Below are 20,795 nucleotides of genomic sequence, written 5' to 3' on the forward strand. Positions count from 1 at the left end.
GATCAATTAAAAGTCCATTTCAAAATTGTGATCAAGCTGAACTTTCAGTTTAGACTGTGTCAACGAAATATGCAAACTTCCTGAAACAGGATGCATTTGTTACAGGAAGTATCAGGTTTTGTGCCATGGGGAAATCTTAAATCTCAGTTTTTAGCTGCAAAACCTTAGAGCTTTTCTGAAGAATGTGCTGTGCTGACAGTGCTTCCTTTCAACCCAGAGGGCAGAGTACAGGAGATTAGTAGGTTTTTTTCTACATGTGACATGTTAAAACAGTTCCACTGAGCATCCTTGATTGTGAAAACTGTGCAGGTACTGCCAACACAGATTATATGAAAAGATTTTACTACAACAGCTAGGTGGTGGATGGAGCAATGGCTTATCATTAGCAACATTGTGTGGTATTGGTATATGAATTATGCTGTGCTAACTTCTGTAGGCTGTTTATGATATATATTCTTAATGCTTTTACACCAGTGAACACAAATGAGGATGTTTTCAAATTGCTCTTTAGGTTTAACTCACATTTGTTTATAAGCTACACATTTCCTTCCCTTCCATGTGCTCAGATGTTTCCTCATGGCTCTGGGGGACATTGATAGGAAGCTGTTTTTGTCCATGACAGAAGGTATCAGTACTCCTCAGTACAAGAGCCTGATTGAGACAATGTGTGTGTGTGTGTGTGTGTGTGTGTGTTTAAAACACAAGTCAGGTGCTTTCAACTATGGATGTGTGACCTACATAAATATTTCAACTATTTTTAGTATAACTGACTTGTTACATGAAGACTGTATTAATTGTTTAAATCAATTCTAAAGTAATAGTAATGCAAAATGCAATGCTCTATTTAGTATCCATTTATATAGCAGGGATAGCTATTTATAGTAGCTAGCTCTGTTTCTTTTCTTCCACCCACAACTTCCCAAGCACTAACTACTGACATGCCTATGAGTACACAGGCTGCCGCACTGCACTAAGGAGGGCTGAGCACAGTGCTCCAGGAATGCACTGACTTCAGCAATTGTATTCACAAGCTCCTAAGGTGCAAAAGGAGGCGACACTGACTCACCCAAAGCCGAGTCAAGCAGAAGGCTAACCAGTATGCAGTGCCTCGCTGGTCTGTGCTGGCCCTAGGCAGGAACAGGCAGGCATCCCGCCGTGCTCTCCAGTGTGCCCCATATACCCAGCTACGCATCTGCATTACTTGCCAAAGTTTATTATATCGTATAATAATACATACACTTTGACAGAAGGTGTTGAGTGGATTCAATATACAATACCCTGACAGGATAAGCCTCAGCATTTTTCCTCTTCCTTTCACATTAGAAGAGCATGTAGTTCACCCCAAAAAAATGAGTGCTCTTTTTACACTGAAGTTCGTATATTCCTAATATTTGTTAGCACTTCATAAAAGACAATATAAAGAAATATGAATAAGCAAAGTTGTAAACACATATTTGCTTTTAAAATATGCATCAAGTTAGTCATAAGAAAAATAAGCTCCTGAACAGCATATCCATTCTCATTCAGATGTTTCAGGAGTTACGTGAAGATACACTGACATTAGAAATCTTGGTCGTGATGTTAGCCTGTATAACCAAATCCACTGAATTGTAATCCAAGCCTTAAATATTACCACTGTAGATAAAACTAACACCACCCCTGTAGTTCTAAATCATCCCAATTTCAGTAAAACAAAGAACATGCATTCATTTCTTTTCATGTATTTAAAGGTCTTCTACCCTTCCCTGAAGTGGAAAAAGTAAATAACCAATTTCAATCTCTCAAGACTAAGAAAAACAAGAGCAGTGCAGATGCAGGTTAATACTTACCAATTGCTGCTTCTTTTATGTTGTTATTACCGTCACTGATTCCTCTTTGTATTTCATCCAGCCACAGCAGTGCTGATTCATCTTGGGATTCCTGGAAAAAAGGATAGAAAAAAGCCTTGAAAAAACTGAATTATAAGAAGAGGTGTCTGAACATACTGATACAGCTCTAACATACAATCTCCACTTGCAAAGCCCCTGGACACTAAAAAGAATTCGTCTGCTTAAAATCAGCAATGAAACGCGTTCCTATTCTATTTACTGACTTGAATAAGCTCCTGTTCAAATACAATGCTCTGAAAGTTTTGATGTATAGAAGAATAGAATTTATTTAAATCTCAGTTTTTATCTGCAAAACCTTAGAGCTCCTCTGAAGAATGTGCTGTACTGACTCTGCTGACATAGAATTCATCCTGCTAAAGATCAATAAAAATTCTGACAAAGATAGAAACATTTTAATTTCCATGATATGCAGACAAAGTAGTCTGAATGTCACATAAACCCATACATTCTCAGGCAGCACTATGATAGCAGCATAGAGAGAACATAGCAGAAGACTGCAGGAAGTTGGCTTTCTTTCAAAATCCCTTATTTGGAAAGGATCCCTGTGTATACCTGAGTACACATTACATTAGAAAATAACAGTGAAAACTGACATAGAAAGACAGCTTAGGTTTAGTAATGAAGACTTAGCTCAAATGGCAAACATTTCCAAAGCAGTAGAGCAGCTATTACTCTTCTTACAGGCTAACAGTGCATGACATTAAAACCAAGTTAAAACAGAAAGTGCAGGAAACTGGGCTCTACGTCTCAACTAACAAACCCTCCTGCCCAGGTTCACAGGTGAACCAACACTTCAGCAGACAAAACAGGGTTTCAGAGCTAAAGTAGCATTTAAAATCTAATCCAATAGGAGGGGGGAAAATTCATGTAAAAGAGAAATAGAGGTGCCAGGTCTATAATAGACTAATGATGAGAGAAATTAATGTATCAGTTGATAAAGATACAGGATATACACAAATATTTCATGAAAAAATCCCAGCCAAACTAAAACACTGTGGAAAAAGAACCAGCTTTGCAATTAATACTTCTAGTTTTATCTCCAGGCCAAAGATCCAATAAATCTGATATCCACAGAAATTACCAAGAAAAAACAGGGTAGAAAACCCTAGAGACATGCTCTTCAGTTTGTATCTTATGTATAAACAGGGTAACAGAATATATAAATGACATCAAGTAGTGCCAGACAATCACAGGACAGTGGACTGCACATTTTTCTACCGAGAGTTAGAGTTAACACTGGAGAGAGCGTATAATAAATTCCTAAACTACAGCTGACAATTTTGAAAAGAGGATTGAGAAACTGAAAAGAATTCCTTATCTAGTAACAAGCATTTACACATTAAATACAAGAACAGACACAAATACTTCTCTGCGGCCAAGTACAGTTTACGCTGAGCCTCACAACTAGTTGGAAGTCAGACCAAGACTTGGGCTAATTTTACCTGCTGAAACAAGCCATTGTTATTTGCCACTCAAGGAAGGGAGAGGAGAGGAAAAAAAAACAAACCAAAACCAAAAACCAACCAAACAAAAAACAGGCAGAGAAAAAGGAAGGGATGAGCAAAACAGCAGACGAAAATAGGAAAAGGTTTTAGAGGCTGCAGGCTGTGGAGGAGTGGGAACTGCCTGAGTGGAGCCAGTAGCTAGATCGAAGGAAGCAGATAGCTAACAGTGGGTAGGGAGGCAAAAGGCAAGCAGAACACAGTTTTTTTAAGGCATGTTTGTATGTGTGGCTTCTTTCCACCTTCGCCTTTGCTAAACTGAGATCATCACATATCTCCAAGCCTGTCTTCTTCCTGGAGAAGGGTACAGAGTTCAGCCATGTGACATTTTGTTCTCTAGATGAGACCCTTGAGGATTTACTGAACACACCCTTTGATTTTTCCAGAATACACCTTTTTACCCCAAATGTCTGTATGTACAAATTTCAGTAGAACCCTGCACAGAAGCTTCAGGCTCATGGTAAATTAGGAGTTAAACTGCTGCAGTAAAGCAGTTTTATCTCTGTGTTGGACAGAGGCTGAAACTGAGTCATGTGTGCATATTTGGATACGTCACACCCTCTTGCTGTAGTAGACAAAGGGCAAATTAGCTCCTTACCATAAACCTCATGCTTACAGGATGCTTCTGCAGGACTGATCAATCATTCTTTAGTCACTCACAGAGGGGAAAAAAAATCCCCCACAAAGCACTTCTTGAGATGAACTAGGGCAGTACCATTGTTTAACTTGCTGGATTTCACACACTACAATGAAGATACTGTTTTTCACTGGACTACTCTCTCTTACTTCCAGTCTTTGCACAACAGGTGAGTCCTCCTTTCTGTATCTATTCCATATTTTAGTCAATAACATGGGTTTTTTGATAATGTTGTGTCTTTGGAAGCTGCAAACCTGAAGTAGGTTGCACTTGTAACATTATAGAAAACTGTACTCTAGGAAGTCTCATTTAAAGCAGATTTTTATTCTTTCAGTGATGTTTTACATCCCCCCAGTTATTTTCTAGAAAGAATTTTATTTAAGGGAATAAATAAAATCACTGCAGTTACTGAAGACACATCTTTTATCTAGTATTTCTGTAGTGATATGATAATTTTGAATCTACGGTGTTTTGTTTTACAGCTTCACAGATGGTGTTACTAGAAGGAAATGCTCAGTTAACCATTGTGATAAAAATAACTAAAGGAAATCATTAAATCATAAATCTTTTTTTTCTCTCTAGAATTAAAGCTGTTTTCAAATCATATATGTATACACAATCTATATTTATACATGCCTATGTGTGCACATATATGACGTAAAGAGCTGTTAAAACTAATTTTCTGGATTAACTGTCAAAAGTAACATTAAAAGGAATGGAGTCTACTAATTATGATTTCAAAATATTCTACCATGAATGTGCCAGTGAGCATTGATAAAACCGTTTTCCATATTTTGTTCAAATATGGAAAGGTTAAAAAAAAATACACAGGTTTTCACCCAAATTTCAATTTGCTTCTGAATTCCAATTTCATGATGCATGCTCTAAGCTTTACAGTCTTTTTGCATTAAACACAGTTGAAAACAATTTTACTTACACAGCTGTTTACTCTGGAAATTTATTTTAAAACACACGGGTTTAAGAAAGCATTTGGGGCACATTTGTGCTTCATATGGAAACATCAGTGTCTCTACAAAGTCCTCTACTAAAGACTAAAGAACAGGCTTTAATAAAAGTGGTATTATTGTTTTTGCCCACATGCTAACAATATATACACACTGAAAATTTTCCTGCTTCTTGAGAAATTTTATTCACTTACCAGTAAATTACACCTAGTACCAGCCCAAGCATATGTTGTCAGTTCTCAAAACTAACTGCCCTTCCTCAGGCACAAGAAGCTGAAAAGGTTTGGTTTGCTTTAGTCAGAAGCTGAAGAATAACATTAATTTGATATGTGAGACCCAAAAAATTGAGGGTATTTCAGATTTTTAGTTTGAAAGTTTTAGCCTGTGTTAGACAAGACAGTGCTTTTTGCATCTTTTGCAGTCATGCATTTCATATGTGAAGTGACAAGGATGGAAATGCTGTTTGTTTTGGAAATTCGGACCAAGCCTAAACCAAGGCTGCTGCTTATATGAAGAATTAACAACATTACTACTTTGGAGGAAAAACCCTCTACAGGTCATAAACATTACAGAAGAGTCTGATATTTTTTCACCAAAGATTATTGAAAACATGCAAAAACACAGAAAGATCAGCTTAGCACTAAGTTAACAATACATTTTCAGCATTGGGTGTGAAATGACAAGTGAATACTGTTCTCAGTATGCTTGATATGAACACCCAAAGCAAAGGAGAGTGTCACCAAATCTTTTAAAAATATATTACTTTTCACATGGAGATGTTTACCTTCCTCTCTCTGTACCTGAAGGTGAATTATATTGCTAATCTACTAGTTTGTGGTTTTAACAATATTTGGTGTTTTTAAGGTTCAGAATTCTCACAGAATGGCTCCGCAATTAAAACTGTGTCTCTTATTAAGACTTTCCGTGGAATTTCAGCAAGAGACTATGATTACATCCCCCCTTATGCTATAGACGGGGAAACAACAACCATTCATATTGGAGAAAATAAATGCACTTCAAAAAAGTCAAACGACTCCACTTTAACAGAAGTGAACAACACCACACTGGAGTACTTGACCAGTTCTCTGAGCACCAAGCTAATACCTACTGTCTACCTCAGTGCTGTTTTACTGGGTGTGCCGTCTAATGCCATCACTTTGTGGATGCTATTGTTCAGGATCCGCTCCGTGTGCACCGCCATCCTCTACACAAACTTGGCTGTTTCAGATCTGCTCTTTTGCATCATGCTACCCTTCAAAATAGCATACCACATCAACGGGAACAACTGGGTATTTGGGGAAATGATGTGCCGAACTACCACAGTGGTGTTTTATGGCAACATGTACTGCTCCATCCTGCTGCTCATGTGCATCAGCATCAGCCGCTACATGGCCATCGTTCACCCTTTCACCTACAAGAGCCTTCCCAAGCGTGCCTACGCCATTGCAGCGTGCACTGCCGTGTGGACCATTGTCTTCTTGTGCATGCTCCCACTTTGCATCATGCAGCAAAGCTATTATGTGAAGCAACTGGGCATTTATACCTGCCATGACGTGCACAATGCCTGTGAAACGATATCTTCCTTCCAGTTCTACTACTATGTTTCTTTAGCTATATTTGGGTTTTTGATACCTCTTGCAACTATCATTTTCTGCTATGTCTCAATTATACGAACACTCAAGACTCGTGAATGGTTCTGGTATGTTAAAGTCAGTCTTTTGATCCTTACCATCTTTGCTATTTGCTTTGTGCCAAGCAATATTATCCTTATTGTCCATCACATCCACTATTACTATTACAACACAGATGGGTTGTATTCATTTTATCTAATTGCTTTATGTCTTAGCAGCTTAAACAGTTGTCTTGATCCTTTCCTTTATTTTCTGATGTCAAAAATTAGAAGTCAATCCAATATTTATCTAACAATGGTTAAAATATACAGGGAAAAATGAATTTAGTCCTGTATTTCTATTACTGGAATTATGACTTTGTGAAGTATTAACACAGACAGCAATAAGTCTCAGGTGTGACAATTAAACTGTAAAAAGTGTTAAAAAAACACAATCTCAGTACAATTTACTTCCTTCCACGCAAGGAGTATCTCCAAAAATACACTTCTCCAGCGCTGTAATTTTATCACATGTATTGCAACAACATTGTACCTAGATTCAAGGAAGAAGCTCTACACCGCCATCCATTTCATTCTGAGGCCATGGAGAAGCTGCCAGAGTATCAGTCACCACAGCCTCCGAGCACCAGAAGAGGGGTACTTTTAGGCCAGTTCATGATTTCCAAATACTTCAAATTAGCTCTCAGCCAACCATCACTGCAGGAACAGTGATACAAAAACAAGTTTCTGGCCTAATGGAAATGAGAACAACTAAAAGCACTTTTTACATGCCTGGGAGCTGTCAAACTTTTAAAAGCTCTCTCTCACACAGTCAAGAGCAAATACTGCCCTGGATGTTGAAAATAAAGAGCCAGAGTCCACATAGGTTTAAGGAGCAGTTAATCTACAGTTGTAGATACCAAGCCTGACTCTTCCAGGGAAACATTCTATGAGGCTGCTTAACCAGTTTTGCACTGGAGACTTGTTCTTCCACTTTGCCAGTGCCTGCAATCCCTAGACCACAAGGAGTGCTGGGAGCTAACCTTATCAGTGTGAATCCAGGCATGTATTATTCTTGCTTGGTAAGCAGAATGGGGAAGCTATTTTGTAGTATTCTGTTTCCATATCCTGACAGGAAATAGCTACAGTGTTACAAATACTGCAGCTGGTTATTATTGATTGTCCACTTTAGTAAAACAAAGGGTCAGCTTTTACTCTTACACAGATTCCAAAGCTACATATATACTAAGTTCCTACAAAATGAGCTCAGTGATTGTTGTTTGCATTTGTAACTGCAGCATGTAAGACAGGGAGGAGAAAAATGTTTTATGTTGGTTTGATAATAGTACTGTAAACTTTACTTAAATAAAATAGCTTGCACTGGAAAATGCCTCAAGGGAATTTGCAGTCTGGTAAGACTCCTCCTTCTTTAATTTCTTCTGGCTCCTAATTTAAGTTAGTTTTAATCTTACCATTACTTCAAAATGCACACAAAGAGACTTTAAAGATAACTTTAAAATAATTCAAATATTATACAGCTATTGAAAATAAAGCTAACTAAACCCGTGTTCCTGTGCCTCAAAAAAAATCCACAACCAAACACAGGAACCCTTTCAGAGTTTGGTACATCTGTTTAACTTTTCAGTTATCCATACTACATTCCCTAAACAGAGGGTTTCTCTTCACTGGGAATACACTTGATTTGAAAAGGCCTTCAGAACTGCTGAAAGTTGTGGTTTAAGGTTACAGGAATAAATAAGTTCCAGGTTTGTGTTTTCAGTTTCAAGCAAGGAGCAAATAGGACATATCTGAGATTAAAACCTGTAACAGATTCTGGCAGATTTGGGTACAGACTCTACTTCCCCAAAGCCACCACAGCTACAGAGAAGTGACAGCAAGCTGCTTAAGGTGAGAAGGTTTGCCCATATGTTTTTCCAGATGTTGGGGAACACAGGAAGTTTACAGGGAAACCTATCAGATTCTTGTAAATCAAACACTCCCTTTTACCACAGGTCACGCTTAGAATATGCTAAATGCAACTAAAGACAGATTTGCTTTATAAACAGAGATCAGAAAAAGTGGGAAATAGTGCAATTTCTGAAGTCTGCCTATCTTTTCAATTGTGTTTGAATTTTTTTTTAAGGAAGGTTCCATCTAAATCATCTTTTACCTAAAGAATAGTGATGTCTGTGTGATCGGCCACCATAAAGAGTAAGTCTGTATCTTAATATTTCTTTTAGGAGGACAGTGTCTTGCTCTCTTCTAAAACAGGAGCAATACTGCTGTTCACAGGGGGATGTTTTAAGTAGTTGTCAAAAGACTGCAAAACCAAAATAGCTCAGAAGAGAAAGGCTAGCAGAAGTCTCTTGGAATATCACAAATTTTGGAGTGAGAAGATTTCAACGAGACAGTACAGTTTTGGTTCCAAGACTTGGAAACACTCTTTTATTTCCTGTCAGCATGTTCACACAGAGACAGGAGTAGGCAACAGGTTTGCATCTGGGAGAAAAAAACAGGGCAGGGCTGCTGTGTGCAGGCATGTGGGCACCTGTGGGCTCTAGCTCTCTGCCTCGGAGCCATCCTGGTTTACTGTGCATGCACATGGTATATTCTGGGCCAGCATTGTGCAGCCACCACACTCATGGGCACACAAACACCTCTCTCTGCACACAAACACTGACCCTGGCCCAGCCAGGACATGTAAAGTCAGCACACACAAAACCCTCCCCAGCACAAATGGCAAGGGAGAAAGCTTTTCAGCACTGAGGGCTCAGTGAAACCAGCCCTTTCTGGGAACCCAGGCAAGAAACTGATTTGTGCAAACACCCTTTTCAAAACTGACAGCAGAGTACAGAAACATGCAGTTTCACAGCAGGTACCACAGGTGAGGTAACAAGATAGCTGGAAGATATTTCTACTAGTCAAAGTTTGCAGACTTTCTCCAGCTGACCATATTACTTTTAGAGTCATGCTGTGTAAATATTAAGCATCTTTTCCAAACACTGGACATTTTAGGTGCTGTGCTAGTAGCTTTAGCTAAGCTTGTGTTCAGTCACATACTGCAAGCTGTTAGGCTGATCTTTGTTTATGCTTCCTGAGCTGTAATGTTAACCAGGCCACTGCTTTTGGGGAAGCAGATAGCAATATCCTGCTGAGATAAGTTTAAACTGAAGGCACGTACAAGACTGTCAGCTTGTTCTTACATGATAAATTTGTAACAGAAATATGTACAGAAGTCCACTACAGTAAAAGAGCTTAAGTCACAGAGACTCCTCAAAGTACTTCCCAAAGGTTTGTTAAGGAACACCATTACTGTGACCCCTTTCTGGCAAAAGCCTCAATTCCCTTCCATACTGTAGCTACCTGCCTGACACAGTCCTGTAACTATATCCTTGCACAAATTCATAAATATGTCAGGACTGCTGCTGACCATATTTTGTAATAGCTGCAGCAACCTAGTAGAATTAAAAAAAAGTGAGGTTACATCAAGCCAGTAGCAAGACATATGCAGAATATGTCTTAGTATTATTACATTGAGAAGTAATCCCTTTTGCCAGTCAGAGTAAGTTGTAGTGCAAAATTAATTAGTGCCAGTTTATTGTCATAGGCTTATTTGCAACCCCATTGGCACAGCTAATCCAAACATCAGGGGAACAGGACAGGAAAACAGATGCAAGTGAAAAGAACTGGGATTTCGATTCCTGCGAAGAACAACAGTGAAAACTCTAACCTTGCATTTCTGTGCTTTGGCATGGTGCAAAATATCCTGATAATGCCTTGCATTTGCTGGTCTCACATCTTGAAGCTTGGCTGTGGGCAACAACAAGGCTTCTAGAGTTTTCTCAGGATTTCCTTGGTCAACTGCTTCATTAATGTGGCCAATTGCAATGATTCCTACGAAACAGAAAAGTTATTAAGGATGAACTTATCAAAGAAAGATGCAACTTAGCCAATATCAGGTACAGTACAAACAAAGCAGTAAAACAAAGAACAGAAAAAATCACATAACAAGAAGCAGAGGCAGCAACAGCAGCTGACTTAAAAATTGTTTTTGCTCTAAGATTCACTTGAAGCTATCATGTTGTACGGTTTTCCTTCCTGCCACAATTATTGATTTACCTGAATCAAACCTGAATCTTCATAAAAATCAAAATTATCCTTGACAAAAAAAGGAAAACAGACTTCCCAACTTTCTGGGCAGAAGTATCTACATGAAGCTTAAGTAAAGATCAGGTCTCACATCTATTTATATTCACCAACATATTGGCTCACAGTACTGAAAGACTTATATTCAAATAGTTTAAGACCAGCTTACTTGAAACTCTGATTTGAACAAATACATACATACTGCACTCCTAGCTACAGCATTACATAATAGCTTAACCTCATTTCTTGTAATTTCACCTTAAACAGCCAATCTTATAGTGTTGACCGGTGGCACTCAGTACTTCAGTCAGTAAGTAACAAGGTGGAATGTATTTAGCAAAACCTTAACTCATTTTCTTCAAACTTGTCTCAGCAGTTTAAAATCAGTTTTGTCCTGCCCCTAAACAGTGGTGAAATGTGCTGTTTGTGGTTGCTAAAGCCACCCCAAAAAGACATCAGCCAAGGGCTTCCCCATCACCTGCGAGGGATGACATCTCTGCTGGCAGTGGATTGTCTCTCAACAAGTCACTCCCAGAGCCACCACAACCCACCTGCTGGCATCTCAGATACACATCATCATAAGGCTTGGGGAATGATCAATTTTTCTAAGGTGGTCCCAAAGAGAGACCATGTAGACCTAGGACTTGCTTATGGAAACAGATCTCTGTTCTTCCTCTGCTCTCTGACCCAAATAACCATCCCCAGGCAGAGGTCAATGTCACTGAAACCAAGTGCAGCTATTTTAGTACTAAGACCTACACTGCTAATGCAGGACCACCTTTCTTAAGGTCTGTTCCAAGTCGTAGTGAGTGCAGCGGTTCAGACAAAAAAGTGCTCTGTCAGTCAAACTGCTCAGCACACCACCCTGCCAGAAGGCACACTTTGCAAGCAAATGGATCCATGACAACCACTTGACTGGATTTAGGAAGTAATAATCCAGTTGCAATAAGTCTGTAATATGAAGTTTCTCTTACCAGTATGAAACATTAACACTAATGGGAGTATGGGAAGGGCACAAACAGCCTGTTTCTTACAGAGGCTCTCAAAACTGCACTCCAGACTGCCTCCGAAATAGCAAGCAGTCTAAAAGCCGTCCTCTCATTTCCTTGCTTGCAAATTTGGCATAACTTTATAGCCTCAAATTTCTGAACAAGGCCATTCAGTACATTAACTCATCTACCAAAGACCAAATTATGACCTCTGCGGGCATAGAGGAAGAATTACTTACTTTCATTTTCTTCTTGAATTTGCATATTAACCATGTCAATGCAGTTCTGAATATCATTCCAGCTTAAATAATCTTGGCCTTGAGATGAAGCCTCTGACTTAATAGACAATAGTGTATCAGCATAACTATAAGAAGATATAAAATACATAAGTGTATTTCATGTATAAGAGAAACTGCCATAAAGCATCAGTCAGATGTATCATCTGTCATTTAGCGACTAGTATTTTTTCCAATGAATGAATTTCAGACAAACTCAGCTCTTGCTAGGAATTATGCAGACATGCGAACTGCCTGTTTTACACATGCATTTCAGGATCTGAAAAAAATCGCCCTATACACTAATTCAGAACACTTTTCTTGGGAATATGGGATGATAGCAATACACACACTGGACCTACAATTTGCTGTACAGTGCAGCAGATAAATGTGGGAGAAACTATGGTCAGCTTCTTGCTTTAGAAAACTATGGTTGACTTCTTGAATTCAAAGACCAGAATTTCAGACCCAGCATCAGGTAATAGTACCTCCTGCTACCTCCATACCCCCTCCATGGAAGATGATGGGCCATGGGCAGAAAAAGGGATTAAAAAAAAAAATGCTTCTCTTGCCACAACTCAAGGTCCTCCAACCACAGTCTTTGTAGCCCATGTCTACTCTTCTTAGAAGGATCACAGATCAAGATGAGCTGGAAACCTTCACATTAGTGTTAAGATATGTGTACACAAGTTAAATAATTTTCATATTCCTGAATCAAGCGTACAACTGCCACACTATGTCAGATCAAGTACGTGTCTATTTTCATCAGACGAGGAATGAATGGTTGCCAGAAAAAAATAAATAGGAGATATTCATCATTTCCTAATCTGATTTGTCCTTCAATCACCCAGTAGCCTGCATTTAAGAGCTTCCCGAGCTGGAGGCTATGTATCACTTTAATAGTTGCAAACAAGGCTGTGCTCTTTTAATTTAGCTACTCTTATTTGAAGTCTTATATATTATTGAGAAGTGAGTCTCACTAGGTGTTTTGTGAGATGACAATCCTTTATATAAATTTTAAGCTTTATATTTGATAGGCTCTGATCTTTTCTTCATTCAACTCTCATAAGAAAATAAAAACTAGAGTTATTAGAAGCTAGCAACTGATTCTGTTAACCTTCCTCACACCGTGCACACTTTTGGAGACCTCCGACATATTTCTCCTAAATTCTCTCTTCTAGGAAACACCTTCCTAACAAGTTAATCTCTTCTGATAAAAGCCGTTGAACAGCATCTACCTCAATGAACTTTTTCTAGCTCTCCTGTATTCTTTCTGGTATTGTGCAACTCAAAGCTTCCTGTGATATTCAACATATGGTTGGCAGGGCAGGTTAACATAAAGGCGTAGTTGAGTCTGACTGATTCCTAATATTTCATCTGTATTGACTGGCACCTTAATCTTAGGACTGGGTCACTAACATCAGCCAAAAATGCTGCATTTGGGACACTCTGGGGTCCATTTCTGCATATTTATAATGTTACTTCTCTTTCCCACAAGCACTACCTCACATTAGCAAAGTGGCAGATTACTTTTGCTCCATCTTAGGTCATTCTTCTTCCTCTAACCAAAACACCAGCCTCTTATTCCTAATCTGACTGCCTTCCTTCCAGCTTTCAGACACTGAGGAAGGGCTGCTCTCAGATTCATGTCCCCTGACAACCTGATCAAGATCTTCAGCTGCTGCTGCCCCTTTTGCCTTCTACTGCCTTCCAGAAGCACATGCAGGCTTCCACCACCTTGGCCAAGTGAAGACTGTAGTGTAATGTTGAACATACATGTGTGCCACAGCACTGCACTCAGCTTTTTAGCAAGCAGGACTGTGCTATATTTTTCAGACCTTTGCAATTCTGAAGCAAGAAAGGGCTCAGCCATGGTTTAAGGAACTTCCTGGATGTTTAGGTATTAAACACTGTTTCGTTTTAAAGATCATCTTTCAGAATTGCAGACTGGTTAGTGATTAACAGAGTCCAGCTACAGTTGGCTCATGTTTTCGTGTCTGCAAAAATTCTTGTCAGATATTAATGTTTGCTTCCCGAGGATATTTTCCCTGCACCTCACACATCTGTAGCCTCCAAACCTCTGAGGTTGTGTGATTGTTTATATTTAGATACACAACTAGTTCATCAATTGTTATATTATCCCTTATTAATTTAAAACACAGATCTTTCAGCACTTTCAACTTCATAGCCACAACATAGAACAGCCCACCCAGTAAAATACCTACTTATTTTTTTGCAGAGTTTGCCAAGTCTCAGCCAGACAAGACAAAATAAACCTTTACCGTTGAAAGTTTTCCTCTTCCAGATTATTGAAGCCAATGCATGGGTTTCTGAGATGATTCTTTATCGTTAGGGTGTCCTTATTTTCCAAGGCCTGGTTTAGCAACACAACAGCTGACAACATTTCTACTGCAATAGACAGTTCATCATGTGCCAGGTAATTCTGTAGGACAATAATGCACTGCAGTCAGGAAGCTAAATAAGCAGTGTAACAAATTTGAGTTACACAGTCTAGATACCATCAAGGAGATGGACTTGATTTAAAAAGCCTGGAAAGTCTCCTAGTTACAGGCATGCCAGATTGACACAACATAGTGATGGAGCTTATGGGTTTGCTATATGTCCCATTTATTCAGCCTTTCCTTCTTTTGTTCCACAGTCCCATCTCTTCTGGTCTTACTCATAGCAATAGAGTAAAGTATTGCTTTTCAATACAGTATATAAACCAGAGTTAGTCCTCATTTGGAGCATGCAACAATTAAAAAATTATTTGTAGCAACACAAGAGCTCAGCCAGATTGAAGTGTGTCAAGTTCTGCAATTCAATATTGTCTATTCAACTGAAACCATTCATGCAATATAACAGCATGGCAAGAGAATTATGTCTGATTTTACACAACAACATGCTATGTTTGTGCTCTTTCATGGTTTGACTACATAACACCAATGAGCAGGTTGTAAGCTTTTCACTCTTACCACAGCATTCTGTTGTTGGAGGTTGAACAGCTCAGTCTGATAGACAGCAGCAGCAAATGAGTGAACAACAGGCAGCTGTGCCTCAGGTTTCATCAGTGCAACCAGTGTTTTACTAGGATCACAGTTACGAATTGCAGTATTGATATTGTCAACCGCTATAAGTTCTAAAGAACAGTAGGGAAAAAAGCTTATTAATTTTCATATGCCATTTGCTCTTTATGCTATGTGGATGACAATTATATTATTCCAAAGAATGTAATTTGCTGTCATAAGAGAAAAAAAAGTATTTCTGTGAAATATTTCAAGACAACTGCTGAATGTTGTGAAAACAGTGTCTGTTCAAAGGTATGCAGGAAATAATTGACTGGAGGACTTTAAAGTTTCTGGACTTTTAGAAATGAGACATTGCTTATTGTCCCTTTAACACAAAACAAGGAACTGACCCCATCCTAGAAAGACCTAACTTCTCCTGGGTTTGTTTGCACCAGGTATTAGTAGGTATGTCAGCTCCAGCACCTCAGTCTTGCTTCACCCCAAATACTCCCTGCCCTCTGCACGATGTTTCCTCTGTCACCTCCTTCTTTTGGCAGGACCTAATTGAGCTAGGTAAAACAAGCCTGTCCTGCAACACCAACAAAATTATTGCTGTAGATTTCAGGAGGCCTGGTAGAAATCATCCAAATATGCTGGAGGATGGGGATTTTCTGCCAGAAAAGCAGTAGCTGAACCAATGGAAAACCACATGCTATGGTTTCTAGAACTTTCTCTGCATGTCAACATCTGCTCATTTGTCTGCCAGTGTGGAAGATCAGTCCTCACAAGCACTGCCATATAGAAATCAATCCCTTTGCTACAGAGCTCAGATTTTCATTTAAACAACCACAACAGAGGCATATGACAAGTGTGAGTGTAACCCTTTTTGGTACCTGAACAACTCGCCTGTTTTGCTTTTTGCTGAACTGACTTCATTACAGGTTTGAAGCCCAGCAGAAAAGTGCTGAAAACCACTTCCCACATGGGCAGCTGCAGAAGTGTTATGACACTTCTCAGCTTAGTCAGTGCCACCATAATTGCACACCTGGAGGAGCCGTCTCTGAAGAAATCCAGGCCAGGACACACCCAGGAACACGCTGTACAAGGGACCACTCTGGTCTTGCAGAAAGGGGAAGTAACCTTGAAGGTTAGAGCTCATGTGGCCAAGTAAAGAATAGCAATTATGCAAACACCTTTTCTATCAATAATCCCTATTTCCTCCACCTTATCACATGGCTTTTCTGTGTACTATTATCCAGGGAACACTTTTAGTCACCACTGACTGCTCAAATCTGTATAAGACTTCTTGTACAGCAGACACCATCCACAGTTCATGTATGCAGCAACACTCAGAACTTACATAACAGAAAGACTTTGAAAACCTTTTTAAGTACACAGGCCCACCTAAAACAGCTCCTCACCTCACATTTCAATTGCTTTGGAGCCAAGTCATATGGGGCTATGTTGTCCCTTGAAAGCTATTCCTGAGGTTAGAAAAAGGAAAGGCTCTCACAGCTAGAGTGTGCATGCATTTTTAGAGGAAAGAGCAAAGAGGAAAAGAGTCAAGGTCCACAAATGTACTAGACTAGTTCTGCAGCCAATAACCAAGCTACTGATTTCTTATTCTGAAACTGAACAAGACACTATGTTGCTCACAGTCCCATGACAAAACCCACTAATCGTAAGAACTAAGTTTCTCTCCAGATTGCTGTTAATGCTTTTCACACATCACATTTTCATCTTCCTTTCCTTTACCCAGAGGTAACTCTTTCAGAGAAAGTACTCCTCAACATGGCTAACTAATCTGAAAGAGGCAAACGTATAAAGGATCAAGTTAAACTTATCTTCTGGCTTAAGCTGACCTCACGGTACAGCCTTTAGGCACATTACAAGAGCAATCAGCCTGCATGCAAAGCATTGGAAACAGTACCAGAGACAAAACAGCCATTAAGCCATGCTCAGACGCAGCATGAAAAGACAGCAGACTAACCAAAGGTTAACTTCCTAGCAAAGAAGTTTACAGTCAAAAGCAGCAATAAATGCACTGCAAATTTAGATCCCCCTTAACTATATTTTTTACGAACTATAACTTGTGTCATGTGGTATTCTTAGCAGAATAGGTTAGATTCAGATACATGTGTCTAAAAGTGAGAATAATTTCCCTCTGTGATGTGATTGCAAAATATTCTTCCATGTGATCATTCTATTTTAATTCTGCAAGTGTGGTCATCGCTTCCAAGTGAGGATTAATACTGCACTGATAAATATTTGTTCAAGTCACCAAGCCAGGCACTGTCTTCAGTTTTAGCCAATGTGTTTATCAGTGGCACAAATTAGTCTCAGGAAAAAGTGTTACCTATTTCAGATAAGAGTACACCCAATGCAGCACAGATTGGTGACTTGGCAATTGTGACACCGAGACAAACAATTGCCAGAATAAAATGCAACACATATGGTTTCAGTTTGAGAAACCTTGTTTATGTGCAAGAAATGGTGGACTCAATTAATCAGCTTAACATAATTAAATGGTGATGGTAAAAAAAAAAAGAGTATTAAAAAAGAGTATTACTCACTAAGTTTGTGAACCTCAGCTTCAGCATTGGCAACACTAACTTCTTTCTGTATTTCATTTTTGTCGAGCATATTTGGAATCCCTGCTATCTAACAGATCAGAAAAACAAGATTGAATTATGGTTTTAAGTTTGATAGGAGAAAGAGATAAAGCCCGATGATGATACACTGGGACTATACTATCATCTGTGTATCAAATACAATGGCACAGTAAACACAGCATTAATATTTTCCTGTGATTTTCACTGTACCTATATATTTTCTCCTTAAAAGCCAATCGTCACTTTAATTTGCTGTTAGTGATTCAATGTTACCTTTATTTGTGCTCAAATTATAATTAATTTTGAAAACGAAGTATTAGAAGCTTCATGTTACACCTCAAATTTTCTTCTTGTATCTTAGTAATGACTTATAAGGGCACCATGCTCTTTAGAGCAAATGCAGTTTTTTGGTGTTGATCAGTACATCAATTATTCTGAAATCTTCATAAAACTTTTCATAAGTGATGTTGAAGACAGAGAAGATATAATTTCTCTCTGGATTAAAATCAACTAAAAAAGTGCAAACTGACACATAGTACCTGTTCCATTCAATTACCTGTATTTTCTGTTCTTTAGAATCACACAATTGCAATAGGTACCATGAGGAATTTTGCGGCAGAACTTGAAGTAGGCTCAGAGCAGGACGGTTCAAACCTGCCATCAGTGCCAGTTCATCTTGCCGGTCAATAGCCTTATTCACTTGGACTAAAGCTATGTGAACTGAAATGAAAACAACGCCTATAAACAGCAAATAAGGTTTTTATGGGGGGGAAAAAAAGTCCATTGCTGTCAGCATCTCACTTTTTGTAAAAGCCAGCGAGGGTGGCAATCTTTATCTAGCAGAAAATTATCTCTTTCAAGTCCAGTCCTACAAAGGAAATCTCTGGATCTGTGGGAGCCTATGTGGGAGCAGTTCAGCCACAGCTAACTGCAAGCTTATGAATGAATTTTGGCTTTATATAGAAGAGGGGGTCAAAATTTACAGTATTCTGCACACAAAGGGAACATAAGGAAACAGAGCAGGCAATAAATGATTTGATTCTGAACCGAGGAATCCTTACAGCAAAAAACACAGACATTAGCCTCCCTCTCCCGAAAGATTAGTAGAGAAGGAGTAGCATGAAGAAACAGTTGTAGACATATACTAGCTACTTGTGCATATTTTGTAAGTTTCCATAGAAATATTTTGTTTGTTCAGGTGGATTCAAGTTGTGTTCAGCTGGACTCTGGGAGATCACATGTTGTGTGCATACTTCCATAAGGATCCAGAATGGCTTACTGTTTATCTTATTGATATTGCCTTGAATCTCAGCTTGTGTCAGCAGCTCCTCATAGACATCTCTCTCTTCATCAGAGATTGTGCCATTCTAAGAAAACAAAAAATTGTTGCTAGTACACACAAAACAATTTGCAGAGAGAAAAGCTATTAGCAGGTGTCATTAAAACTGCAGCAACTAAAGTATTTGCTGGTAGTATTTCTAAAGGAATTTGTTGACCACATGAACTAAACAAATTAGCACCTTGTAATAACTGGCCAAGCAATTTGGCTGAGCAATGTTTTGGTTCCTGTAAAATAGCCATGCAAATATATGGTAGCATTTTTAACAGAAATCATTAGCTCTCACAGAAAAGAACAAAGTAAATAATTTCACACTAAAGGTCTGTGGCAGAGGTTATATTTTATATTCAAAAAGGCGTATCATTCTTTTTACAACTTTTTAAACAGTAAATTTGTTTTTTCTGAAGGAGTTGATGGGGGAAAAACAGTCCTTTTAGTTTTAAGTCTTCTGGTATTTTTAGCCTTTGGGCAAAGTTAAGCTACACCATGCTCAGAGTAAACGTATTCTTATAAAATTGTCTATCAGCTTGTTACATTACCATTCTTTCTCTTATTTAGTGTGAATTTTTTTCCTAATTGTACTGATTTTAAAAATTAAGTGAATTTTTAAAACAGTAATGCTACCACATGTGAAGAAACATGAAGGAACATGTGTACTAGGAGTGCTAATAAAACACCACTACCTTGAGTCTTGCATTTGATTCTTTTTTCCTTTTAGCTTCAAAGAGTTCGTTCTGGTAGTCCTGTGCCAGTTCCTCATCCACGTTGAGCAACATTGCATTTGGATTCCTCAGAGTTGCGATGGTTTGTTCAGCTACTCCTCTCTCAACAGCTTCATTAATTGCTATTACTGCTGCATGCACTGAAATTTAAAGCACAGATCTGAATTTCAGGAAGCAAAAACACCAAAACTCTCACTGTTTCTTCTGATTTTATTTGAAATGAGTGTTTAATTTGCGTTCAACAATTTACAGATTCCCATTCAAACATCCCCCTCCATGTTTCCTCTAGACTGCAGCACTCTATGTTTACTCAAATTACAAAAATTGCTGTCTGTCCCATGTTCACTCTTCTCCCAACCAGGGGTTAATATTTTACTGACAGAAAATAAAAAATTAGTTATATTTTATTATTCAAGTCCTATTTTATTTAGAAGGCAATTACATGCATGAATTGAAAGCACTTTTGGTACCTTAAAGCTGCTTTGTGTTTGTAAAGATAAAAGACATAAAAGTATTGTCTAAACTCAGTGTATCTGAAAGATGCTACACAAGAACAAGGAAATTCAAACTCCATTAGACTTGTTCTCTGGAAAAACACAGTGAAGACGCCCCAGACAGGGTGCAGCCCCGCATATCACATCTAAGTGCGCCTGGGAAGAACTGGTTCTTTGAACATGAGGATCTCCATGAACAGCTGCGGCACCTGAGAGGCCATAATGTGACAGTCCCCCCATCTGTCATCTACAAAGCCACAGGACATCAAAACCTCAAATGGAGGCAAAGAACATCCAGCGGGCTTTGCAGGGTTATCAGAATTTATTACCCAGGAAAAGAGGAAAAAGTGCCATAGGACTCACTACGGACATTGATCAGCTTAAGTGTTAAACCTTTCCTTCGAGGAAACAAGAAAACTTCAACTATTAAACAAACGCTTGACTCCCAAGAATTTAAGAGTCAAAAAAATTCTCATGTTTTTTCACACACTAAATTTGCACGAGTGTGCAAATTCAAAACCACTTGCAGATGAATTAGGTGTAGAGTAGTGGCTAACACACCCTTCCCAGTTGTTTCCTGCACACATATGGCCCTAAGATCAGTTGAG

The 20,795-nt window shown here is 38.7% G+C and overlaps 2 protein-coding genes across 12 annotated transcripts in view; one reads left to right on the forward strand and one right to left on the reverse strand.

The window, feature by feature from the left end:
- IQGAP2 (IQ motif containing GTPase activating protein 2) overlaps positions 1 to 20,795 on the reverse strand; it is a 129,884-nt gene that overhangs the window by 30,713 nt on the left and 78,376 nt on the right. For 2 of the 11 annotated variants that reach the window (XM_064642036.1, XM_064642034.1), the window contains 9 exons: positions 19,655 to 19,833; positions 18,912 to 18,999; positions 18,189 to 18,352; positions 17,594 to 17,681; positions 14,988 to 15,151; positions 14,295 to 14,455; positions 11,977 to 12,101; positions 10,333 to 10,496; positions 1,830 to 1,920 (listed from right to left, as the gene is read on the reverse strand). In XM_064642036.1, the coding sequence (XP_064498106.1) occupies positions 1,830 to 1,920; positions 10,333 to 10,496; positions 11,977 to 12,101; positions 14,295 to 14,455; positions 14,988 to 15,151; positions 17,594 to 17,681; positions 18,189 to 18,352; positions 18,912 to 18,999; positions 19,655 to 19,833 (1,224 nt within the window). Of the gene's footprint in view, positions 1 to 1,829; positions 1,921 to 10,332; positions 10,497 to 11,976; positions 12,102 to 14,294; positions 14,456 to 14,987; positions 15,152 to 17,593; positions 17,682 to 18,188; positions 18,353 to 18,911; positions 19,000 to 19,651; positions 19,834 to 20,795 lie in introns of all 11 variants that reach the window. The other 9 variants (XM_064642035.1, XM_064642033.1, XM_064642039.1 and 6 more) reach the window with 6 other exon arrangements.
- On the forward strand, positions 4,003 to 7,079 carry F2RL2 (coagulation factor II thrombin receptor like 2). The gene is made up of 2 exons (XM_064642048.1): positions 4,003 to 4,197; positions 5,858 to 7,079. Exons 1-2 carry the CDS (start codon positions 4,140 to 4,142, stop codon positions 6,943 to 6,945), a joined length of 1,146 nt encoding a protein of 381 aa, XP_064498118.1. The 5' UTR covers positions 4,003 to 4,139; the 3' UTR covers positions 6,946 to 7,079.

Source organism: Pseudopipra pipra, chromosome Z (genome assembly GCF_036250125.1).
Source record: "Pseudopipra pipra isolate bDixPip1 chromosome Z, bDixPip1.hap1, whole genome shotgun sequence".
Taxonomy (NCBI): domain Eukaryota; kingdom Metazoa; phylum Chordata; class Aves; order Passeriformes; family Pipridae; genus Pseudopipra; species Pseudopipra pipra.

What these genes read in the sequence shown, in the direction of transcription:
- F2RL2 (XM_064642048.1), top strand. Translation starts at nt 4,140, where the DNA reads ATGAAGATACTGTTTTTCACTGGACTACTCTCTCTTACTTCCAGTCTT. An exon ending in TTCCAGTCTTTGCACAACAG is followed by an intron (nt 4,198 to 5,857) that starts GTGAGTCCTCCT and finishes GGTGTTTTTAAG; the next exon opens with GTTCAGAATTCTCACAGAAT.